Raw genomic sequence first — 21,647 nt, 5'->3', positions numbered from 1 at the left:
TATTTTTATTCATATGCATGTAGTAAAAACCGGTTATTTCAATATTACAAACAGACACTCCAATTTTATTTATATGTATAGACTATAAATGAATTAAAGACACTGTGAATGTATAGACGTAACAATATAAGTGCTGTTTGCACTTGACTGTGATGAGGTTACATGGTGCACATGGACAGACATAACTTCTCAAGTGTTTTACATAAAATTATGTAGACTGGATTGTATTCATTAAATTATATGTCTAACTATACAGATGCGTTCCCAAAACTCAATTACTATTAAAATTAATGCCCACAAATTGAATATGCCTGAATAAATATATTTACCTATCCGTAAATAGATATATGTAAAAAAACAATATATTTAATATAACAAACAGACGGACATAGTCAATAAGCGCGCGGAGCTCGTACCTTTAATGACTTTTAATACAGATAGCCATAGTATAAAACAAAGCCGCTGTCGCTGTCTGTCCGTCCCTATGTATGCTTAAATCTTCAAAACTACGCAACGGATTTTGATGCGGTTTTTTTTAAATAGATAGAGTGATTCAAGAGAAATGTTTATATGTATAATACATGTACACCCGTGCGAAGTCGGGACGAGTAGGTAGTGAACTATAAAACAATAAAAACAAGAAGATTGCAGATCCTTATCTGCATTATTATCAGACGAATATTAATTTTAAAGGGCAAAATGTACTAGGCTTACATAAAGGACGAGCGGTGATAGACAAAGATACGAAATATGTCTATACAACGCATGTAATATGAATTACGGAAATACGTTATCTACGAGAAAACAAATTACGTTTGTTACAACTGAAAGCAGTGCTGATTGTTATCAGTATAGTTAATTTATTAAAAACATGTGCAGACAATAATAAACCTTAAACCTGCTGATAATAATCCTTCAAATCCGGAAATGTTAATGACTTTATGTGTAAGTAATAATGAAACAAAGAGATTTGCAGATTATTGTCTTGAATGCGACACTATCGGACGAATGTTAGTTTTGAAGGGCGAAATGTATAAAGCGTAAATGTCACCGACAGACGTTCGTAGAACTAGACACAAATACGCAATGTATATTTTGCGCAGTTCATACAAACATACGTGTAGAGTATTTTTGTATAGTTACGTAGTAACGAGATATCACGCAATTGCGTGATGTCTCGTCATGATAATTTTACAAACATCGTGTAAAATATAAAATTAAATGTATTGACGGTATGATCTCTATGATATATAAATGATAATATAAAAATATATATAAATGATGATAATAGTAAAAAATGTAACATAAAATTCATAGTTCTGACAATATTATCTGATTGCACAAAGAATGAGTGCGTAGCGGTTTATATGTTGATTGCCACATGCGTCCCTGTTAACGTGTATTTACTTATAACACAATGTATGTAAAAAAGGCAACACGTAAGGGTCTTGCACATGCTTCTTGTGATAAGTCCGCGTTCTGAACGATTACGTAGAATAAAAAAAATATTACCACTCAAGTGCTTATATTAAGTTAGATTATATATTATTTCTGTTTCTTTGGAAATTGTATCTATATGATACGATCAATCGAGAAAAATATCACTCTAACGAAATTATTTAAAGAGCTTTTTGCTAACGAAATTATTTAAAGACTTCAATGTAAGTTGTACTCTTGTATTACATAATTTTAGACGAGTTCAATAACATAGTGATTATATACAATGAATATAAATTTATTATTGAGTCTTGTTCAGCCGCTGCGTAAGTCCTTCCTTTGGTTTGGAGTGCCATCTGCACTCGCCCCCTATCGTCCGGCGAAGCTGTAAAGGCCAGCTGCGGACAACAACATTAGAGTAGTCCGAAAAAAAAAACTTCCAATTCAGAATTATGATCCGGTAGCAGTGGTTCTGCAATAACTCCCCTCCGAATCTCCCGCGTCGTTATATTGTACAGATGTACTATAAATAACATGACCCCTTAATGAAATTGAATGAGTGGGCGATAAGAGTGAATCACTATATGTTGTATAGGCTAGAGTCGGCACACGGCTGAGTCGAATTGTATTGTATGATGTAAATATAGCTATGTACATTTAAATCGCGATGTTACACACAAGGTCGGGCCGAAGTTCCACCTGCCGTTACTTAATAAGTATATGTGCAATTGCAACTTTGTTTTGCTGGACACTGTTGAGAGCTGCGGAGCGTGGAAGTAACATGTTGCACGCTGAATTTAAGATCATAGGAGCCTGCGCATGTAGTGGACAAAGTTTAGTTTCATAGTGTTGAGAACACGATACAATAGTCAGGGCCGTAGCTACCCCCGTATCTGCCGTATCAATTGTACGGGACCCCCAAAATGCGTAAGCAAAAATTAACTTACCACATTTTTTTTATTTCACAAATGACAAAAGTAAATAAAAGCAATTTTTTTTTTCCGCGCCAGCTATAAATTATTTAATAAATGATTTTGCCGATAAAGGCAAGGACATTTTTTTACAAAAAAAGGGAAAAGTAACAGATAAATAATTATGATGAATAAATATTTCTTTTAATTTTATGCAATTTTTTTTCTTTTGTAATTTTTACCTTTCATAAGGGCCTCCAAACAAATTTTTATACGGGGCACGCTACGCTTCTGACAATAGTCTCATCCAAGTGTTCGTTATACGACAAATTGTATGTATAACAATATGTGGAACAAATATATACGCCAGTAGAACGTCCATTGTGTGCGCGGGTCTTACATGATCGTTGTTATTGTAATTAAGATTATATAAGTTATATTTAAATAAATATTTTTATACTATGTCGTGTTTTTTTTCTACAAATGTTAATTATTCATATTATTTGAATATTGGAATATTTGCAGACATGTTTGAACGTTTATATACTATTGAATAGACCTTAACATACAAATCGTTTATTCTGATAAAAATTAATCTAAATATATATAACTCCAAGGTGACTGACATGGTGATCTATCAACGCACAGCCCAAACCACTGGACGGATCGGGCTGAAATTTGGCATGCAGGTAGATGTCATGACGTAGGCATCCGCTAAGAAAGGATTTTGATTAATTCTACCCCCAAGGGGATAAAATAGGGGATGAAAGTTTGTATGAAACTTCGTCAATTTTAAACCGATCGGGCTGAGACTTTGCATGCATAAAGCTACTATGACGTAGGCTAAGAAAGGAGTTTGATAAATTCCATCCCTAGAGGGATAATTTAACGCGAAGCGAAGCCGCTAGCAAAAGCTAGTATGATATATATTGATAATGTGATTATATAATATTATTCTCATTCTTGATGGTAGTATCGTATGACTGCTGTAAAGAAAATAACAGTACTTCGTCAAGGGTCGCCCACGTGTATACAATTACAGGCATCAAAATCACATATCATTTATTCATGTAGGACATTTTAGCAGCTTCTGTAAGTCAAGATGAACTTGTAATATTTTTGAGATTTTTAGCAACTGTCCAGCAGTGAAAATAATTTATTCTTGGTTATATCACATCATAGTACAGTACAGGAACAGTAGTTAATTTATTTTTTTCATTTCAGCCAATGTTAGGCACATTAGTAACCGCTAAATTGGCGGCGCCAACCATATCATCGGACATATAATTTTGGAGAGACATTACGAAAGAAAACACGGTAATAAATTCTCTTGATTTATTATACAGTACATGTATAATTACACTGGAGTAATATGTATAAACATTTAATAAAATAGTATGTGTTCAATACACAATATAACATGTAATAATAATTTCTAAAATACATAATCTAACAATCACCTAATGGCTACCCACCCACACTACCGAGTTCTACTGCTCCCGGGAAGGAACCCCGCGACCAGATTGTATCCGGATCGCCGGGACCGGGAGCGGTGTGCTACTAGTGCACCTACCTACACTACATCACTAATGTTCCCGAGATATTGTTGTCAATAACATTCTAAATCTATGTTAATAACTGTCTTTACACGTACGAAATTTCAGACGTGAAACGAATTTCGCACACGAAATAATGTGTATGTGTGTGCGCCAGTTCACGTTCTTCAAGGTGCAGCTCACGTATGATTTTTCGTGTTCTTTAGCTCCTTTTTTTAATCATCATTGAAAAATGGCTGATCTGACTTGTGAACAAATATGAAAATAAAAAGGGAGATAATTATAGAGTTATTGATAAATAATGAACGTTTAAAAATTGGATAAAAAACTGTGAATTATAAAAAAATGTAAAAAAAAAAGTAATTGACATGAATCGATTGCACGCGCTGACTTTCCCGCGCTAAATTTCGTGAAAAACGTGTCGTGTAAAGACAGTTAACGACTAACAAACAACGCAAGTGACATACGACCTTAGGTGCGAGTATTAAGACAGAAAATATTTTACAATTACAAATGCTTCGTTTATTAGGAAGAATACATTAGAGCGTAACATGTTTCGTCGTCTGACGATCGCTAACTCCGAGAGCAGCTCTAATGACGTGCCGTGGAAGTACGAGTTACAACATATTACTACTACCACGAAACAAACACCCTACCCACCTAGTTCGCAGTGAGCGGCGACCGTTCATCGTGGTATTATTAAGAGATATGTTTGTCCGATGTACACATTACAAAATATATTTTAGTGGTAACTACTATAGTGTGCACCTACCTACTGCACTAAAAACACTAACACTACACCTGTAGAGATTCCACACTAACAAGATCGTTACATCCAAAAAGTACTCCCCCGCAGCGCGGGCGACACGGCGCGGAAATGTCCGAGTAGTATGAATAGAGTAATAAGCACGTACATTGTATATATAAATATATTTACTACTACAATAATAAAAAACGTATATTATTTAATATCTACAACATCAAATGCATTGAAATTCTTGACCCAAATTGACAAGTAATATAAAATGATTGAGGCCGCTTATGAATACCTCAGCTTACTCACGAATATATTGCGACGTGCTGCCTATCACTGTACGTGTAAAATGAATTATTTCGAACCGTTGGCTACTTACAATAAAATGGATTTTAAAATATGAACATGGCGTCTCTTATTATATTAGAATGAATGGAATGCTGACAACTGAATGACTATTTAGCGCGTTTTCCCAATACTTCTACATTCACTCAAACAATAGTTAGTCTGATTGGAGATTTAAACTTCACTGCAAAATCTAAAAACCTCAATATTTTGTGAATAACAACTATTTTTAATCTATGGTGGCATCTAACAGTGTGATAACAGATTCTATATAATTTTCTATGTTTCTATTCGCCATTTACATCGAAGGTTTCACATTTTTACCGTTCATACAAATATAAAGATATGGAGACGACAATGTATTAGTTAAGGTTCGTTTAATTATATACATGCGACCAACAGATGTAATATTCTGTGATGAGATACACGTGATGTATTAAAAGATTTGCGTCCGACTGCTGCAGAACGAGTAAACGAAGCCAGTACAAAAATATATGGTGTCAGTCTTGTCAGTCACCCGTGGAGGAACACATATTAATCTGAGATGTGAGGGTCCAGCAGGGGGTACATGCCCCACCGCTTGAAGATATTCCATCTAAGACCTGCCCGCTTTGGAACACATGCGGTATATGAGTTGTAACCAAACATTATATATGAAATCAACTCAAGTATTTAAAAATCTTTAACTTCCAGAAAATTACAAAATCCACGTGCTGTTTTATTTTTTCAAGAAATTAAACATTCGCAACCACAGCCAAACCGTGCCGGGTATCTAGTGCGCAATATCTTATTATTATAAACGTAAAAGTTTGTGACTATTGATGGTTGTTTGTTACTCTTTCACGCAAAAACTACTGAACGGATTTTGATGAAACTTTACAGTAATATAGCTATACTATGTGTGTAACTACGTGTGATCACCCCGCGGGTACTGGACCCCACGCACGCATCTTCGTGTATTCAGAGCCGGAATATTAGCACACTTTGGCACTTGCGCAATAAGATTATTTCCCTCTTTCTTCTATGGAACACGGTGACCCGATAAAGCAAACCATTTTAAAATATCTAATTAGAAGACATAGTAACCGAGCACATATCACAGATACTTGCGCAGACCTCGTCCCTGAACAATAAATATACACCCTACTTACACGGGAATCGTTCTATGTAAGCTGGTGTCTATGACGACATGGCCATAACGAAGAGCTGGTGAGAAGTGACCCACGGATCTGCGCTGATTGCCACTACATTTATATTTGTTCCCCTCAGATGATTATGGATCCCAATTAGTTTTTGCTGCGCACCACTTCAAAAAAGACCTCACACCTTGCGTATTCCTTATTGTAGCAATCACACTAATATTATTTTATTTATTTATTTAATTAACAGAATATAAACTTACAGTTAAGCTTATAAATGTGAAAGTTTTTGAGTGTGTGTATATATTTGCTCTACTGATAGCCGTACGTACCTTGATGCAACTTCACGTACCGCTGGGGGTACGCGTACCACTAATTGGTAAACACCGGTCTAGTGTGTTATTGTTGCGCTGTAAAGTAGGGTTGCCACAATGTTTTTTTAATGTATGTAGTAACCACAATGGTACGTTCACTTAGATGGTCATAAATTCGTCATTATCGAGTCAACCGCTCGCTAACTGAACTGAATGATGAGTTTAATTTAACTGCGTCGAGCGTATAGGTCAGAGTCACTTCTACCCGGCTCTTGGTTATTCCTGCGGTCATTTTTGTACACCTATATATACGTACGTACACCGATTGTACTAAGTCTAAGAAAGGAAGATTTATATATAACCAATTTAAGCTTAAACTAAAGTTAGCCCTACGAGTACACGTCTACAGTCACCTACGTGGTAACATTGCACAGATCAGTTACGTTCAGATTACGATTGAGAAGTAGCGATAGGGTTCCGAGCCGGGCGTCTGCGCGGACTCTTCGCCCAGGAAGACGTCGCCGCGCCGGGGAGGCCGGGGGCTCCGGGGGCTCCGGACGGGCGCCGCTAGTGTGCCTCCAGCGCACTCACCGCGATGCCCAGTTGACCCAGGTAGTACGTCGACATAATCAGCACCTGTCGCATGTCGCCAATTAGACAAACATCGCATAAATTTTATTTTTATTCAATCAAATTATGCTGGTGTACAACAAAGCCGCTCAAATCAGCGCAGAAAACGTGTGGATCTGATTGTAATGATTATTACTCGTAATGGTGCCGTTTGTGAGGACTGGTCTGGTAAATTATTTTCTTTTGACAAAAACGCAATAGCATATGCTGACGGTCACTATATTCTCACTATTATGAATTTAAAAATGAATCTATATTTTTCTAATCATGCATTCGAAAAGAATAAGAGATGAATCAATTGTCAGTTTTTAACTCCAAGTAACTCCGAACTGACGGTAGACTAGTCGAGTCTAGACTAGACTAGATAAGATCGCAATAGACCTACATGAACGACGATAGTCTGATTCGATCGCCGAGTACGTGTGAGAGTGGAGGGTGTAGCGTACCTGGTGGTGCGGCACGGGCCCCGCGAACAGCGTGTACCCGAGCACGGCGTCGGACACGAGGAACAGCAGCGCGCCCGCCGCGCCGGCCAGCCGCGGGCGCGAGCGGCGCGCGGCGGCGGCGGCGGCGGCGCGCCACGCGGTGGTGGCCAGCAGCGCCGCGTACAGCGGCACCAGCGCCCGCAGCGCGCCGCCCGGCCGCAGCAGCGCCACGTACCGCGCCGTGCCCGCGTAGCTCAGCGCCGCCAGCGCCGGCGCGTCCGCGCGCAGCCCGAACGCCGCCACGTACGCCACGTGCGCCGCCGCGAACGCCGCCATCCCGCCCACCAGCTGCTGCGGCCACACCAGCAGCGCGTCGCCCAGCGCCGACAGCGCCAGCCCCGCCGCGATGCGCCGCGCGTACCGCCCCCTGACCGCGGCCGCACACTGTACCACTCCGCGCCGTCTCGAAGCGGTTCGAGCACGTTTCCAAGTGTCGCTCGGATGAGAAAACGAGCCGTCGTGATTATAAAAAGATGAACTTTTTAACGTTCGATGGCTTCGTGTCACAGAAAGGGAAACTCCGAGCAATTTCCGAGATTTGGGACCGGCGTGTAAGTTTAAGGAAGCCCTCTGCCGACGCACATCAACAGTGCGTCGGCAAAGGGCTCCCATTAGCTTTCCCTTAGTCGGCAAACTAGCCTAGCAGCCTTGTAATATGATACAACTACTAACGTAATATAAAGACAGGGAAAGATCTACCTAAGGGCTTTTTGGGCTACAAGCCCCGAAGATAAAAAAGGTCCCCATTGACACGATATTTAAAATATAAAAAATATCTAGAATGTTAAAAGACCCATCATAAGGTTGGCAACCCTGAGATCAATCAATCCATGCAAGTGCGCGAAATCTATCGAAAGGAACGGGAAATTTCTGGTCGCTTGTTTTTGGTCTGTGTATTTTCTAGTTGAGTAATATGATTAGATACGGTAGGTAGGCCCCTAAGTAGATTTAACCCAAGACCCCACAAATTCATGATCCGCACCTGTATAGAGAGTCGTTCTTTTACTTACTTTGTGTATTTGAGTAAATAATGGATGGCCCACAGTGTTGACAGTGCCTTTAATGTCATGTCATTGATGTACTGGGTACTCACTGAGGTTTAATGGCGGAGCCGTGGTGCAGCAACACGAACAGGAGAAGACAGAGGATTGGCGCGCACTTGGCGGCGACGGCGGCGGCGGAGGGCGTGGCGCCGCAGCCCGCCACGAAGTACACGCACACCGCCTTGAAGAACGGCACCAGCCGCCCGCCCACGCCCACGCGGCTCATCTAACATTACACAAACACAACTCAACCACACAAACAAATATTGAGTACTGTGCATAATGCACCATTTTATACTTTTTTTATATATACATTTTAAATACCTTTTTTCCTTTATAATATATGTCTTTTGCCAGAAGTAATCTTAAGTTCTCTTTATATTCAAATTGTTAATATACAATATACTGTACTTAATACACCATAGTCATTAAAAATTACAATTCTACACCATAACATTGTTTCATTATTATGTATAATTGTAGAATTATGTAAGTGTTTTTTACAAAGTAACAGAGTCCACCAAAAGACAACACCTAACATGATCAATACAAATTCATACATACACACATATTTATCTACTTGTTTACTATTATATGAAAAATTAATAAAGTAATTTAGAGATGGAGTAATTTATATCAATCATATTAGAATACATTGCACAATTTGGAGGCATTTTGGAGAATCTATTTAAGTACTTTATTTTTGTAACATAAAAAATAGTTTCCACACGCGGATAGTAATTAGGTTCTCATAAGTTGGTCAGAATAATTACCTGACAATTTACTATAGTGTTTTTAAAGCAAATTTAATTAATCTGTGTGCTCTGAAAACATTATGTCAGTCAATAAATAAATAAAATACATAGTATAATTTACAATGTGTATTACGGCTTACAGAGCTATGATTCTTAGAGCAATTAGTTCTACAGTCTGGACAAATACAAATACTTTTATCATGGGAATTGAAATCATAAACAAATAAATAAGAAACAAGAGCTACTTTGTGCCTACAATGTTTAATAACTGTACTAAAAATATTCAGGAGGTTGGCTTACTTTAGTCAAAGTTCATAAAATTTCTGATATACTGATGATATAGGTTTAACACTATGAAAATGATAACTATATCATGTAATTTTAGAAAATTATGAATTATAATTAATTGTTTAATAATCACAGTTCTCCGTAGTTTGAGACTAAACTTAATTGGACTTTTCAATTATAAGTATTTTAATACATTTTAGATAAATGATTTATATGATTAATGTAAAAATAATATATTTTATATATTGTTTAAGTAAAAAATATTTCAAACAAATAATAAGTGTAATAAACTAACCAGATCAGACGGGGAGATCATTTTGCGTTGTCTGGAGTGGATATGAAACTTTAATTCACTACAAATGTCCACCTGCTAATTGCAAACTACGCAAACTGCGCACATTTAAATACCAAATTTATTAGATGAGATCATGTAAACAAATATCAAACAATGAACCGTTTATTCGTTTTAATTTGATTTCAAGATAAAAAGCATGCAGAATTCACTATCTTTATAATCGGTTGATTTCGGTAAAGAATACAAACAAAAACAACAAAGATTAGACAAATATTGCAAAATATAGAGACTTTTATAGATAATTCACATGGCTACCACAGATCAGTTGCATCTTTTATTTTGACGTGGATAGAGTAATGGCGCGTGTACACTGTCATGTTGTCTTCATATGCGTGATAATTTTCTATCTGTGATTTTATAACTATTTTACTAATCTATGGACTGCTGTCAAATATGTATGAAAGAAATTGTTATAAAAACGTCAAAAAGTCCTATAACACTTTCGGGATTTCTTAAAGAATTAATTTTATACGTTCATTCTTTTTGTTGCAAAGTATTATATGGTCTGTGTCTCACACAGCCTGTTACTAGACTTTTATTAAAATCACTCGTAGATTCTTGGTTAAAAGATTCTGATTAAGCAATTAGAACATAATTGACTGGGGAAACCAATTTTTTTATATTTTTAACTAAGTAAATAGATACCCAATATGCCTAAGAAGAAAACGGGACAGCGGAAAAAAGCTGAAAAGCAAAGACAAAGGCAGAAGGAGATCCGCAATGCTCGTGACAACGTGGATCTAGCGCAGCACCCATGCAACTTGCCCATGGACTGTGACAAGTGTCAAAAGTAAGTTTACCGCAAAGAAATTTTGATGTAGCCTGGTCTAATATTCTGAACAGGCTGAGCTATGATTTATGTTTCGAATAAAAATGAACCTTTGCAGTAAGTCTCCTAACAGGATATTCCTTTTTTCTTCATATAGGTTGATTGTAAACTCAGCCTATAACCAGTTTTGCTTAGTATTCAGAGGATTTGAGGAGGAAACGGGGGTGTGATGGTAGTGAGATTTTAATAGGTTCTAGAAATAAGTGCTGGATTAATTTTAAAAAATTTACATGTAATATAAAATATAATTAACCTAAGTAGAAAGGTAACAAGTTCTTTCTGCTTAGTTATATTTTGCTGGTGTAAACTATTTCAGACATCACTCCTCAATTTAATGTACATTTTATTTATCTTAGTCAATTTAACAATAACTTATACATTAATACATTGCTGTAATTGTCAGTATAATGTGGACAGTGTAATACTGTAATACAAAACTGTTTTGTGTCAACATGTATTTAATATAGTATTGTCCAACAGGAAGCAAAAGAACCGAGCATTTTGCTACTTCTGCCAAGCCTTGCAGAGATTGCCAGCGTGTGCTCACTGTGGCAAAATTAAATGTATGCTGAAGTCTGGAGACTGTGTCATTAGGCATCCCGGTGTCTTCACAACGGGTCTAGGCATGGTGGTATGTATGATTCCTTTCATATCAATAGAGGCACTGCACAAGTTCTCCATTCATGCTCTGCCACTTCCATGTGAATAATAACTAAATTAACTCAATTAAAAGTAATAGGGATAAAGTTTTACATGTTTGGCTATATTTTTAATTATTACAAATTGGCTTTTATCCATAAGACTGCTGTATTCAGATATAATGTATTTACATAATTTTGTTTGGTGTCTGAGTCATCTGTAATAATTGCATTGTAAGTGTTGCTAATGGTTTCAGGGAGCTATTTGCGACTTTTGTGAGGCATGGGTGTGCCACGGCCGCAAGTGTTTGACAGCGCACGCATGCACCTGTCCACTCATTGATGCTGTGTGCCTTGAATGTGAACGGGGTAAGAATATGAAATTGTAAACCATTCATAAAAAATATCATCATCTCAGCCCGGAAAACGTCCACTGTAGAACAAAGGTCTCCCACAGAGATATCCATGACTATCGGTCCTGTGCTGCTCGCATCCATCGTATTATGGATTAAAACACATTTATATTTTAGAAACATGTTTTTTAATATGACTGCTTGTATTGAGGCTTACATGGAATGATTATATTTTAGTACCCTACATATTTGACTTTTTTGATAAAAAGTTATATTGAGGGTGACAATAAAAGACACACACAATTATTGTTATACAACATACCTTTCCCTCAAGCTTAACACTAATATTAACAAACTCTTGAAAAAAATCAACAATATATGGTTATCCTATTTACAATCTATCATAAGGGAGTTTAGAATGTCCTTTGGGTTTGTTTCTTATCTTTCCCACATTTGATGTTGATGGTATTCCCAGCATGTCCGCCCATTGGTCACAACTGGGTATCTCAATTATATCTTGCTCCTGCACTGTTTCCCATGTCTGATCTTCACCTAAGTTTTCATTTGTCAATTCCTGCTCCACTTCTGCATCCTGTTCTTGTATTTCACTTTCTGTCCCCTGTGTTCTTAACTCTTCTGTCTCTGTGTCCTTAAGTGTTACCAATTGATCTATGTGTCTATGCATACACTCTCCATTTTCTGTTTCTATTCTATAGCTAGAAGGACCCTCCTTCCCTATTATTGTTCCAGATTTCCACTTTTCTCCTTCTGCATAGTTCCTGTACATTACTTTCTTTCCAACTTGAGTTTCACGATTCTTCCTATTTGCATTATGTATAATCTGATTTTCTGTCTTTCTGTAATGATTGATATTTGGGTGAACAGTGTCTAATAAAGTCCGCAGCTGTCTATTCATCAATAATTCGGCTGGACTTCTCTTAGTTGATGTGCAAGGCGTACTACGTAATGTCAGCAAAATTCTTGGTAATTTTACTTCCCAAGGTACATCTGTCATCTTTTTTAGTTTATTTTTTAAAGTTTGAACCATTCTCTCGGCCTGCCCGTTGGTGGCGGGATGATATGGCGCTGTCCTAATGTGTTTTATTTTGTTAGCCACTAAAAAGTCCTCAAAATCCTTTGACACGAAAGATGTACCATTATCTGATACCAATGTTTCACAAAGCCCGTGTTGCGCAAAGATATATCGTAAATGTTTGATAACAATGCTAGATGCCATAGAATTTACAATGTGAACCTCAGGCCATTTTGAATATGAGTCTACTACTATCAAAAATATTTTATTTTGAAAAGGTCCTGCAAAATCAACATGAATACGGGACCATGGTCTAGCAGGCATAATCCATTCATGTGATGATCTTGTTGGCATATTTCTATTTTCTAAACAGGAATGGCAGTTGCTGATCATCTTCTCTATATCTCTGTCCATTTGTGGCCACCATACATAACTCCTAGCCAGAGCTTTAGTATGTACTATACCATTATGAGTTTGGTGTAATAGTTTTAACATGTCCTCTCTAAGTTTATTTGGTAATACCACACGACTTCCCAGTAAAATACAGCCATCTTGTATACTCAACTCCAAGCGATGTAACCAATATGTATGTAACTCTTTATCTGTAATTCGGGCTGGCCACCCTTTCAAAATGAACCATTTTACTCTATGGAGAGTTGGATCTCCAGAAGTTGCTCTTTCAATGTCTTTTGGACCAAATGGCAAGTCGTGTGGTGTTTCTGCTATTAAGAGAACCTCCCCTGGAGTATCAATATCTTGAGATGATACTGGCATTGGCCAGCGGCTAAGTCCATCAGCATTACTAATTTCCTTACCACGTTTATATTCAATTTCGTAATCATGTGCTGCTAAGGTCAAACATATACGAGTCAATCGTGGTGAAAGAATATCTGGTATCTTCTTCTTAGTCCCAAATATTCCCAGAAGCGGTTTATTGTCCGTTATAATTGTAATCGACGACCCATCAAATAATTGTTGAATTTTTTAATCCCAAACAGAATTGCCGTGGCCTCTTTATCTAATTGAGAATATCGTCTTTCATGTGGGTGTAGTGTTCTTGATCCCATAGCTATTGGTTTCTCATCACCATTATCCATAATATGTGCCAGAACGGCTCCTACCCCATAGTCTGATGAATCACAAGTTAAAATCAGTTTCTTCTTTGTGTCATAGTGTGTAAGACAGACATCATTTGCAAGTAGACTTTTTGCGGTATTAAAAGATTGTTGTTCCTCTTTACTCCATTTCCAATCCTTCTTTTGGTCCAACAATCTATGTAGTGGCTCCAAAACTGTTGCCTTGTGAGGTACAAAGCGTTCATAAAAATTATATAATCCAAGGAATGCTTGAAGTTGCTGAACATTCCTTGGAGGTGGCGTGTTTATTATTGCATTAATTTTGCTTTTTGCAGGGTGTATACCCTCGGCATCTATTAGAAATCCCAAGAATTCAACTTGCGTCTTTGCAAACTTACACTTGTTTTGATTAAGCTTTAGTCCCTTGTTTGTTAAACGTTGCAGAACTATATTCAGTCGAGTTTTCATTTCCTCTAGTGTATGACCAGTAATAATAATGTCATCGAGCAGAACAGCAACTCCTGGGACATCTGCAAGTAATGCTGTCATTGCTCGCTGGAAAATACCTGGGCTGGCTTTAACACCAAATGCTAGTCTATGTACTGAAAACAGACCTTTGGTTGTATTTAATGTCAGTAGTTTTGATGTCTGTTCATCAACTGGCACCTGTGTGTACGCTCGATCCAGGTCCAAAGTTGTAAAAAATCGTCCTCCTGCCAGGAGCGCAAAAATTTCATTAGCAGTCGGCATCGGGTATGTATCCGATTCTGTAGCTTGATTCACTGTGCTTCGGTAATCACCACACAATCTAATGCTGCCATCTTTTTTTACAATGGGTACTACGGGAGTTGTCCATTCTGAATACGGTATGGGTTTCAATATACCGTCTTTGACCAAATTGTCTATCTCTTGTTCTACGCGATCTTTCAGAGCATATGGTACTGGTCTCGCCTTTATAAATTTAGGGACAGCTCCTGGCACTAAATGTATTGCTACAGGCTCTCCTTTGTAAGTACCTAAGCCATGTGAAAAAATATTTTTATATTTATTTAGTAAGTCTTCACACTGTATGCCCTCATGCTCTATTAAATTTATATTATTTATAGAAATATTTAGAGGTTGAAACCAGTTCCGACCCAACAAATTAGGGCCTTTTCCTTTAGCAACAATAACTGTTAATGGACATTGCTTATTATTATATGTCACATTAACATCTAATTGTCCTAGTAAGTGCAGTGATGTATTTGTCCATGTTGATAACCGTAGAATCATTGGTTGTAACTTATTCCTTAAGTATTTAGGCAATTTTTCAAATGTATTTACATTTATTATTGAATATGATGCCCCCGAATCTATTTCCATTTTTGTCTCGCAACCATTCAATAAGACATCAACCTGTATAGGCGGTATTCTCTGTAGATTATTTATATCATTCACACAATATATACCGTTAAGTGAATCATTATTCTGAATATTCGAATCTTCCTCAGTTGTGTAACGGATATTCTGATTTTTACGTTTCTGTGTACAAATTTTCTCTAAATGCCCAATTTTTTGACAAAAATTGCATTTAGAGTTCACATGTCGACATGTACCACTATGTTTATCACCACATCGATAACAGAATCTATATCTATTATTGGTGGTATTTTTGTCACGTATGGCACCAATATCCATTGGTTCAAATGTTGAACTGGATGTACTTGGGGTCGGCTGCACTGCACGCATCATTGTGACGTCACGATGTGCTGTTTCTGCTGCTGTTAGACAATCCACCACTTCCTTGTATGTTAAGTTGTCTCGTTTCAGTAACTCAAATTTCAATTTCTCATCTTGCATCCCACATACTAAACGATCGCGAAGATTTCGTTCCAAATTACTAAAGTTACAATGTGCAGCTATTTTCCTCAATTCTGTTAAGTAATCGAGCGCCTTTTCGCCTTCCCTTTGGTTGCGGTTGTAAAATTTGTAGGACATGGTGATTTCATTAGATTTAGATGTATAATGTTTTGTACCAACCACATAGTTAAAACTGACTTCATGTGATTTTCTTGGTATTATCAAAGCTAGCACCGTTTCAAACACCTCAGAGCCACAAATTGTATAGAAATTAGCAAGTTTCACATTATCGTCGCAAATTCCATTTGCCACAAAACAATAATTTAGCCTATCTATGTAGTGACTAAAATCTTCATTCCCGGGTCGGTACTCGTGGAATTTAATTGCTTGCATGTTTGTACATTTATTATCACTATAAATTTATCACTCGTCGCCAATATTATGGATTAAAACACATTTATATTTTAGAAACATGTTTTTTAATATGACTGCTTGTATTGAGGCTTACATGGAATGATTATATTTTAGTACCCTACATATTTGACTTTTTTGATAAAAAGTTATATTGAGGGTGACAATAAAAGACACACAATTATTGTTATACAACACATCGGCTATGTCTTCCGCGCCGAGGTCGCCACTCGAGGAGTTTACTGCCCTAAAAATATTATGTAAATGAGAAATATATTTTTTTAAATCTGTTCTTAAAGGTGTCTGGGAACACGGCGGGCGCGTGTTCCAGTGTTGCTTCTGTCGTGGTTTTCTATGTGAAGATGACCAGTTTGAGCATCAAGCTTCCTGCCAAGTTCTAGAGTCGGAGAATTACAAGTGTGAGTCACTAATATGAATTTAATATTAATAGAAAATAAACAAAAAATAATTATTACTAATAATAACAAATGTACTACAATAAGTGTATATTATAGTGTACAAATAAACCAAAAATAAAATTTTGTTTTCCAGGTCAGTCATGCAACAGACTCGGGCAATACTCGTGCTTGCGTTGCAAGACATGCTTCTGCGAGGAGCATGTGCGGCGGCGCGGCGTGCGCGGCGGCTCCGGCGGCTCGAGGGGCGCAGCCCCGCCCTGCCCGCGCTGCGCCTACCCCACGCAGCTCACTGCCGACCTCAGCATGTCCAGTCAGTACACACCACACACTCATTAATAATTAACATAATCCAGTGTCAACACCTATAAGTCATAGCTCTTATAAGCAATTGCACTAGATTTGCGTAATAAGCAAACAACACATTTCTTTATTGTGTTTGATCAAATACTTTAAAGGTTCTGTTAAATAAAATTGGACAATAAGATTTTTTTTAAACATTATTGAATGGTCTGCTGGTCGGCCGCCCATTAAGAATGTCGTCGTTAATTAAAGAAGATCTTGTCGTCCGTTTTTTTCTCTGTCGTATATGTCCCGTCAGTTGTTCCGTCTGTCCTAGTCACGTCTTATAAGCGGCCAGCAAGCGGTCCTGTCCAAAGAGGCCGCAAAAATTATGTCATTGTATACTGTTGCCCGCAGCCCGCTCGCACCGGTACGGCCGGCAGGGCACCGCGCATGCCGCCGACGACGACGACGACGACTACTACGCCTCCTACGCCTCTGGATCCCATGCAGGTGTGTATGTTTGTTGATCCAGTTGATCCAGACAGTAGTCACTGTAGCATACTCTTGAACAGTACCAGTGAAAAAGCCTATAAGATATAATCCTGTTTTAAAAGTTGTGGTATTATTTTTAGATGATCAGCTGTGTTATATTAACAATTCAGAATTTAAAACAGTGATTATCCTGCCAGATATTTTCTGCAGTAGGTACTTTCTAAACTGAAAAAAAACGGCAAAGTAGTACACCCACGCAATATACAAATGTTCCGGGATGTAAAGGAAACACTATTTGGTATGGAATAAATAGTGGATAGAAAAAAAAAACTACAAGTATTTTTTTTATTAAGTATTTTACGGCCCTGGAAATTTCCATTTACTATACAAGTATGTCACATAACTTGTGCTGCAAATAAATTAATTCTATAGGTGTTTGATATGTTGAATTAATATTAGCAATAAATTCACTTATATATTAGTGGGAGTTGAGAATAAAAATATTTACGATTTGCAGCGGACTATGGAGCGGCGGGCGACTCGTCCTACTCCGAGTCGGAGGAGGATGACTCTGATGACGACTCAGAGGAGGAATCGGACAATGAGGATGAACCGCCGACCGACGCCGGGAAGCCGTGACCGCACCAGCAGCGTTAACCTTCTCTGCAAAATCATACATAGCGTTCATAGCTAAATACATCAGAATGTTTAAATATACAATTAAATTGAATTATCTGTGTCTGATTTCCTAACAACTGGCGTATACGATTATTTATTAGAGGGAGATAGTTGTTAGTATTGGAATAAGGACCGCATTAATTCCTACTAAATTCGTCACCTGATCAGCTTCATCTACTTACTATTATTACTATACTATTATACTATTATCTTCCAGCAGTATTCGCAGTTCAAAATATATTAAAATTATAGACAATGCTAAATCATCTGAACAAAACCAATTATTTGTTTAACCTAATGTTTGAAATTTCTAATGATATGAAATACTGCAACTGACAAAGCGGATAGATGTCACTATTAGGTATTAATATTATAGAGAGATAGTGTGCAAGGTTGGTTCGGTGTAATCTCCGGTACTATGGAGTTAATTTTAAAAATTCTTTAAATGTTGAATAGGCCATTTATCAAGAAAGACCAAGGACATAAGCTATATAATCACGCTACCAATGAGCGCGAAACTGTAATGAAAAATGTAACAAAAACTGTGAAAACGTGACTCAGACGAAGTTAGTTGATATTTTGTTACAAGTTTAATACCGATTTGTCAATAATGTGCCAAACATATTTCTTTGTAAACATCATAACATGGTGGCGCCACTTTTGCCAGATTTTGCTATGTGCTGTGTTTACATATGTTTGCTTATTTCTGTTTTTGTTGTATTTGATATAATACATTAACAGATGAAAATAAATTATATTGGTAAGAGATAATGTTATTGTTGTCAACTTTTGTCATGCACAATTAAAGAATATTGAATATATTTAAATTTTGACTACTGAAATCCAAAATATTGGCCACGGTGAAAATTTCCCTGTGTAGTTGGCAACCCTAAATCCTCGAGAAAAGAATTTAATCAAGCTCTAATCATTTGATAAGGCGCCCTCTGTAAATATAATCCTCGCACTAAAAGAATAATGGAATGTATATTTTTTCGAGATGATATTAATCTCTTTGCGCAGAGGCAATATCGTAACCAATGAGGTGAATCCGAGGTGCGATTATTGTTAGTTGAAAACTTATTTCTATTTCTCATATCTCCAGATTTTAACGCATTTAGGTCATGTGAGCCATTGTCTAGGTACTTTACAGTTTCGCTGAAGAGATTTGTACTTGAATTTACTATATTCAGGTGTACAAAGGTTAAAGGGACCTACAAAGTTATGTGAGCTGATTTTAAAGCTCTAGATTTAGGTTTTCTATTGTAATAGCAATAGCAGCAATAGATTGAAGAAGAAATGTACAGGTGTACTCTCTTTTACTTTGAGATCTTGTCACAGTACACACTTGTACGTAACAGAAGATTTAGTTTTATACGATTAGTTTACTATTACAAAACTAAACTTAGCAATTGGTACACACCAAGTATTAAGTTCATTTTATAATGTACCTTTTGGCTGTTTCTCGCCAATGCGTAAACAATAAAATCATAGTTACTAGATTTAAAGTACAGATGGCGACTTATCTTTAAATGTCACATTGTTGAAACAGTCATGTCAGTCGTAACTCTGTTAGTTTGTGTTTAGTGTAGTACGGGTAACATATCGCTTAGACTGTGTTTTGATAATTGTATTTTTATTCGTTTTATTATTATATTAATCTGCATTAAATATACATCCTATTGAGCAATATAATTGTGTCCGTCCGGTGATATTGTGAAGTGTGTGGTGCGCGATGATGCACCGTTCGAAGGGCGGGCACGGCCAGTGAAAGTGTTGGTGGTGTGTAGTGCTTGTGACCGTGATAGAGGCGCGCGCCTGCGAGTGGGTGACAATGGGCGTGGGTCTGCAGCCGCTCGAGTTCACCGAGTGCCTGGCGGATAGCCCGCAGTTTCGGGACAACTTGCAGCGCCACGAGAAGGAGCTCGACCGTACCAGCCATCAGATCAAGAAGCTCATCAAAGAAGTTAAAGATGTCGTGCAGGCAGCCAAACGTGAGTTGCTTGCTGTGCACTATACGTTAGGTATTATAGCCCCTACATATGAACACAATCTGCGGTGCTTATCTTCAATCTTATCTATTCGATGTAACTTTATGTTATTGGTAGGTACTCTCTTACGTTATATTGTTAATACACAGTCTAGAAATTTCATTGCATTAATTTTCTTCTGTAAAGTGACCACATAAAGTAACACTACAGCAATGAAGTAGTAAACAGAGTGTTTATACTACACTCTTTGGGATTTCTAATACATGTCATTATAATGAAATACCTAAACTGCATCATTTATTAAAAAAAAAAGTATGTACCATATTAAGTTTGAGTGTAGGAAATTTGTATAACTAAAGACCTTCAGTAGGAGAATGTTGGGTATTGATATGTAAGGTTTTGTACCTAACACCAAATTGGTATAGTTTCTTAGTGTTATTTTATGTATTTGGAAGGACAATCCATCTCACGGCCTCTACATTTTAAGTGCAACACTAATCTACATACACAGGTAGCATTTTGGACATCTAATGTTATACATATGGCATAAAATATTGACATAGCTATATTCTATGGATTGACCCGCATACTCATGCATGACTTATTACTCTGTGCTTCAATTAGAATGTTTTATTTTCATTGGATAGAGTCCATATATTGTTGTGAATTTGAATAATATTTACCTGCCTTACAGTGGAATATTGTTGTCAATTCAATTAGCATGCAGGTGAAAAAAAATAGTACCTCTTTATCATTACATAGTATGAAATAAAGTCACTGTGACTGTCTGTCCTTATCTATGCTTTAAAATTTAAAAGTATGCAGCAACATTTTGAAGCGGTTTTGTTAATAGATAGAGTGATTCTAGAGGAAGTTATATATGTATACATGTACACCCATGCAAAGCCGGGTTGGGTAGCTAGTACATATTATAAAGCAGTCTTTCCCTGTGACTGTTTGTATGTTCACAATAATCTCAAAAACTACTGAGTGCATTTTCATGTAGTGTTCATTGTTAACAGTAAGATTTCTGAAGTTGATTTACAAGAGAACAATAACAATTTAGTTTAGTTTAGTTTCATTTATTGAACAATTTAAAAAACATCTTTACATATATGGCAAGTCATAATATACAATTGGAGTGAATAGTAGTTACGTTTCGGCGTAAACAACAATAATGATATTTATAAAATATAAATTTGATTACAATATTTAATAATATATTAAGTAATTAAATAAAATAAATTAATTACATACACAATACACCTTATAACTAATTACGATACATCATAATATGTTTGTTTTATTTATTAATGTTTTGTGTAAAGTTACTTATTTATTCATACAACAGAGCAGGTTGCTAGTTTTCAATAAATAGGTCCTAGCCAATAGAAGTAGACTTATCACACCCATACACTGGTATATAAATAGTAAAAAATAGTTATGTAAATATATATAAATCAAAAAAGTTTGTATGAAACTTTGTCAATATTAAAACTGCTCGATCAAGCTTAGACTTTGACGTAGGCATCTCCTAAGAAAAGATTTTGATAAATTCCTCCCCTAAGGGGATAAATATATATATCTAAAAAATTGT

General features: G+C 36.8%; 3 protein-coding genes and 1 non-coding gene across 5 annotated transcripts in view; 3 read left to right on the top strand and 1 right to left on the bottom strand.

The window, feature by feature from the left end:
* Positions 1-5,914: 5,914 nt before the first annotated feature.
* LOC131855142 (lysoplasmalogenase-like protein TMEM86A) lies at positions 5,915-10,212 on the bottom strand. Its single transcript, XM_059206387.1, has 4 exons — positions 9,953-10,212; positions 8,665-8,840; positions 7,533-7,938; positions 5,915-7,092 (listed from the first exon to the last, which is right to left on the bottom strand). Exons 1-4 carry the CDS (start codon positions 9,971-9,973, stop codon positions 7,024-7,026), a joined length of 672 nt encoding a protein of 223 aa, XP_059062370.1. The 5' UTR covers positions 9,974-10,212; the 3' UTR covers positions 5,915-7,023.
* Positions 10,213-10,454: 242 nt separating this feature from the next.
* LOC131855155 (zinc finger protein 330 homolog) lies at positions 10,455-18,117 on the top strand. The gene is made up of 7 exons (XM_059206401.1): positions 10,455-10,802; positions 11,322-11,472; positions 11,737-11,848; positions 16,491-16,610; positions 16,744-16,920; positions 17,307-17,402; positions 17,902-18,117. Exons 1-7 carry the CDS (start codon positions 10,663-10,665, stop codon positions 18,021-18,023), a joined length of 918 nt encoding a protein of 305 aa, XP_059062384.1. The 5' UTR covers positions 10,455-10,662; the 3' UTR covers positions 18,024-18,117.
* Positions 18,118-19,070: 953 nt separating this feature from the next.
* On the top strand, positions 19,071-19,214 carry LOC131855178 (U4 spliceosomal RNA). Its single transcript, XR_009358098.1, has one exon. It is a non-coding gene; the product is annotated as a U4 spliceosomal RNA (small nuclear RNA).
* A 409-nt stretch (positions 19,215-19,623) lies between these two features.
* Positions 19,624-21,647, top strand: part of LOC131855137 (rho GTPase-activating protein Graf) — a 44,324-nt gene continuing 42,300 nt past the window's right edge. For both annotated transcript variants that reach the window (XM_059206383.1, XM_059206384.1), the window contains exon 1: positions 19,624-20,053. In XM_059206383.1, the coding sequence (XP_059062366.1) occupies positions 19,894-20,053 (160 nt within the window). In that variant the 5' untranslated portion in view covers positions 19,624-19,893. The remainder of the gene's footprint in view (positions 20,054-21,647) is intronic.

The sequence above is a fragment of the Achroia grisella genome, unplaced genomic scaffold (genome assembly GCF_030625045.1).
Source record: "Achroia grisella isolate CSIRO2021 unplaced genomic scaffold, CSIRO_AGI_Agris_v1 utg1314, whole genome shotgun sequence".
Lineage (NCBI taxonomy): Eukaryota > Metazoa > Arthropoda > Insecta > Lepidoptera > Pyralidae > Achroia > Achroia grisella.
The sequence above is the reverse complement of the archived record's forward strand: the minus strand, read 5'-3'. Positions and strand labels throughout refer to the sequence as shown.

Coding starts and splice junctions, on each gene's coding strand:
- LOC131855142 (XM_059206387.1), bottom strand. CDS start 9,973: ATGATCTCCCCGTCTGATCTG. Junction 7,939..8,664: donor GGCTCCGCCATTAAACCTCA/GTGAGTACCCAG, acceptor GGCCGCGGTCAG/GGGGCGGTACGCGCGGCGCA. Junction 7,093..7,532: donor GGCCCGTGCCGCACCACCAG/GTACGCTACACC, acceptor GACATGCGACAG/GTGCTGATTATGTCGACGTA.
- LOC131855155 (XM_059206401.1), top strand. CDS start 10,663: ATGCCTAAGAAGAAAACGGGACAGCGGAAAAAAGCTGAAAAGCAAAGA. Junction 11,849..16,490: donor GTGCCTTGAATGTGAACGGG/GTAAGAATATGA, acceptor CTGTTCTTAAAG/GTGTCTGGGAACACGGCGGG. Junction 16,611..16,743: donor AGAGTCGGAGAATTACAAGT/GTGAGTCACTAA, acceptor TTTGTTTTCCAG/GTCAGTCATGCAACAGACTC.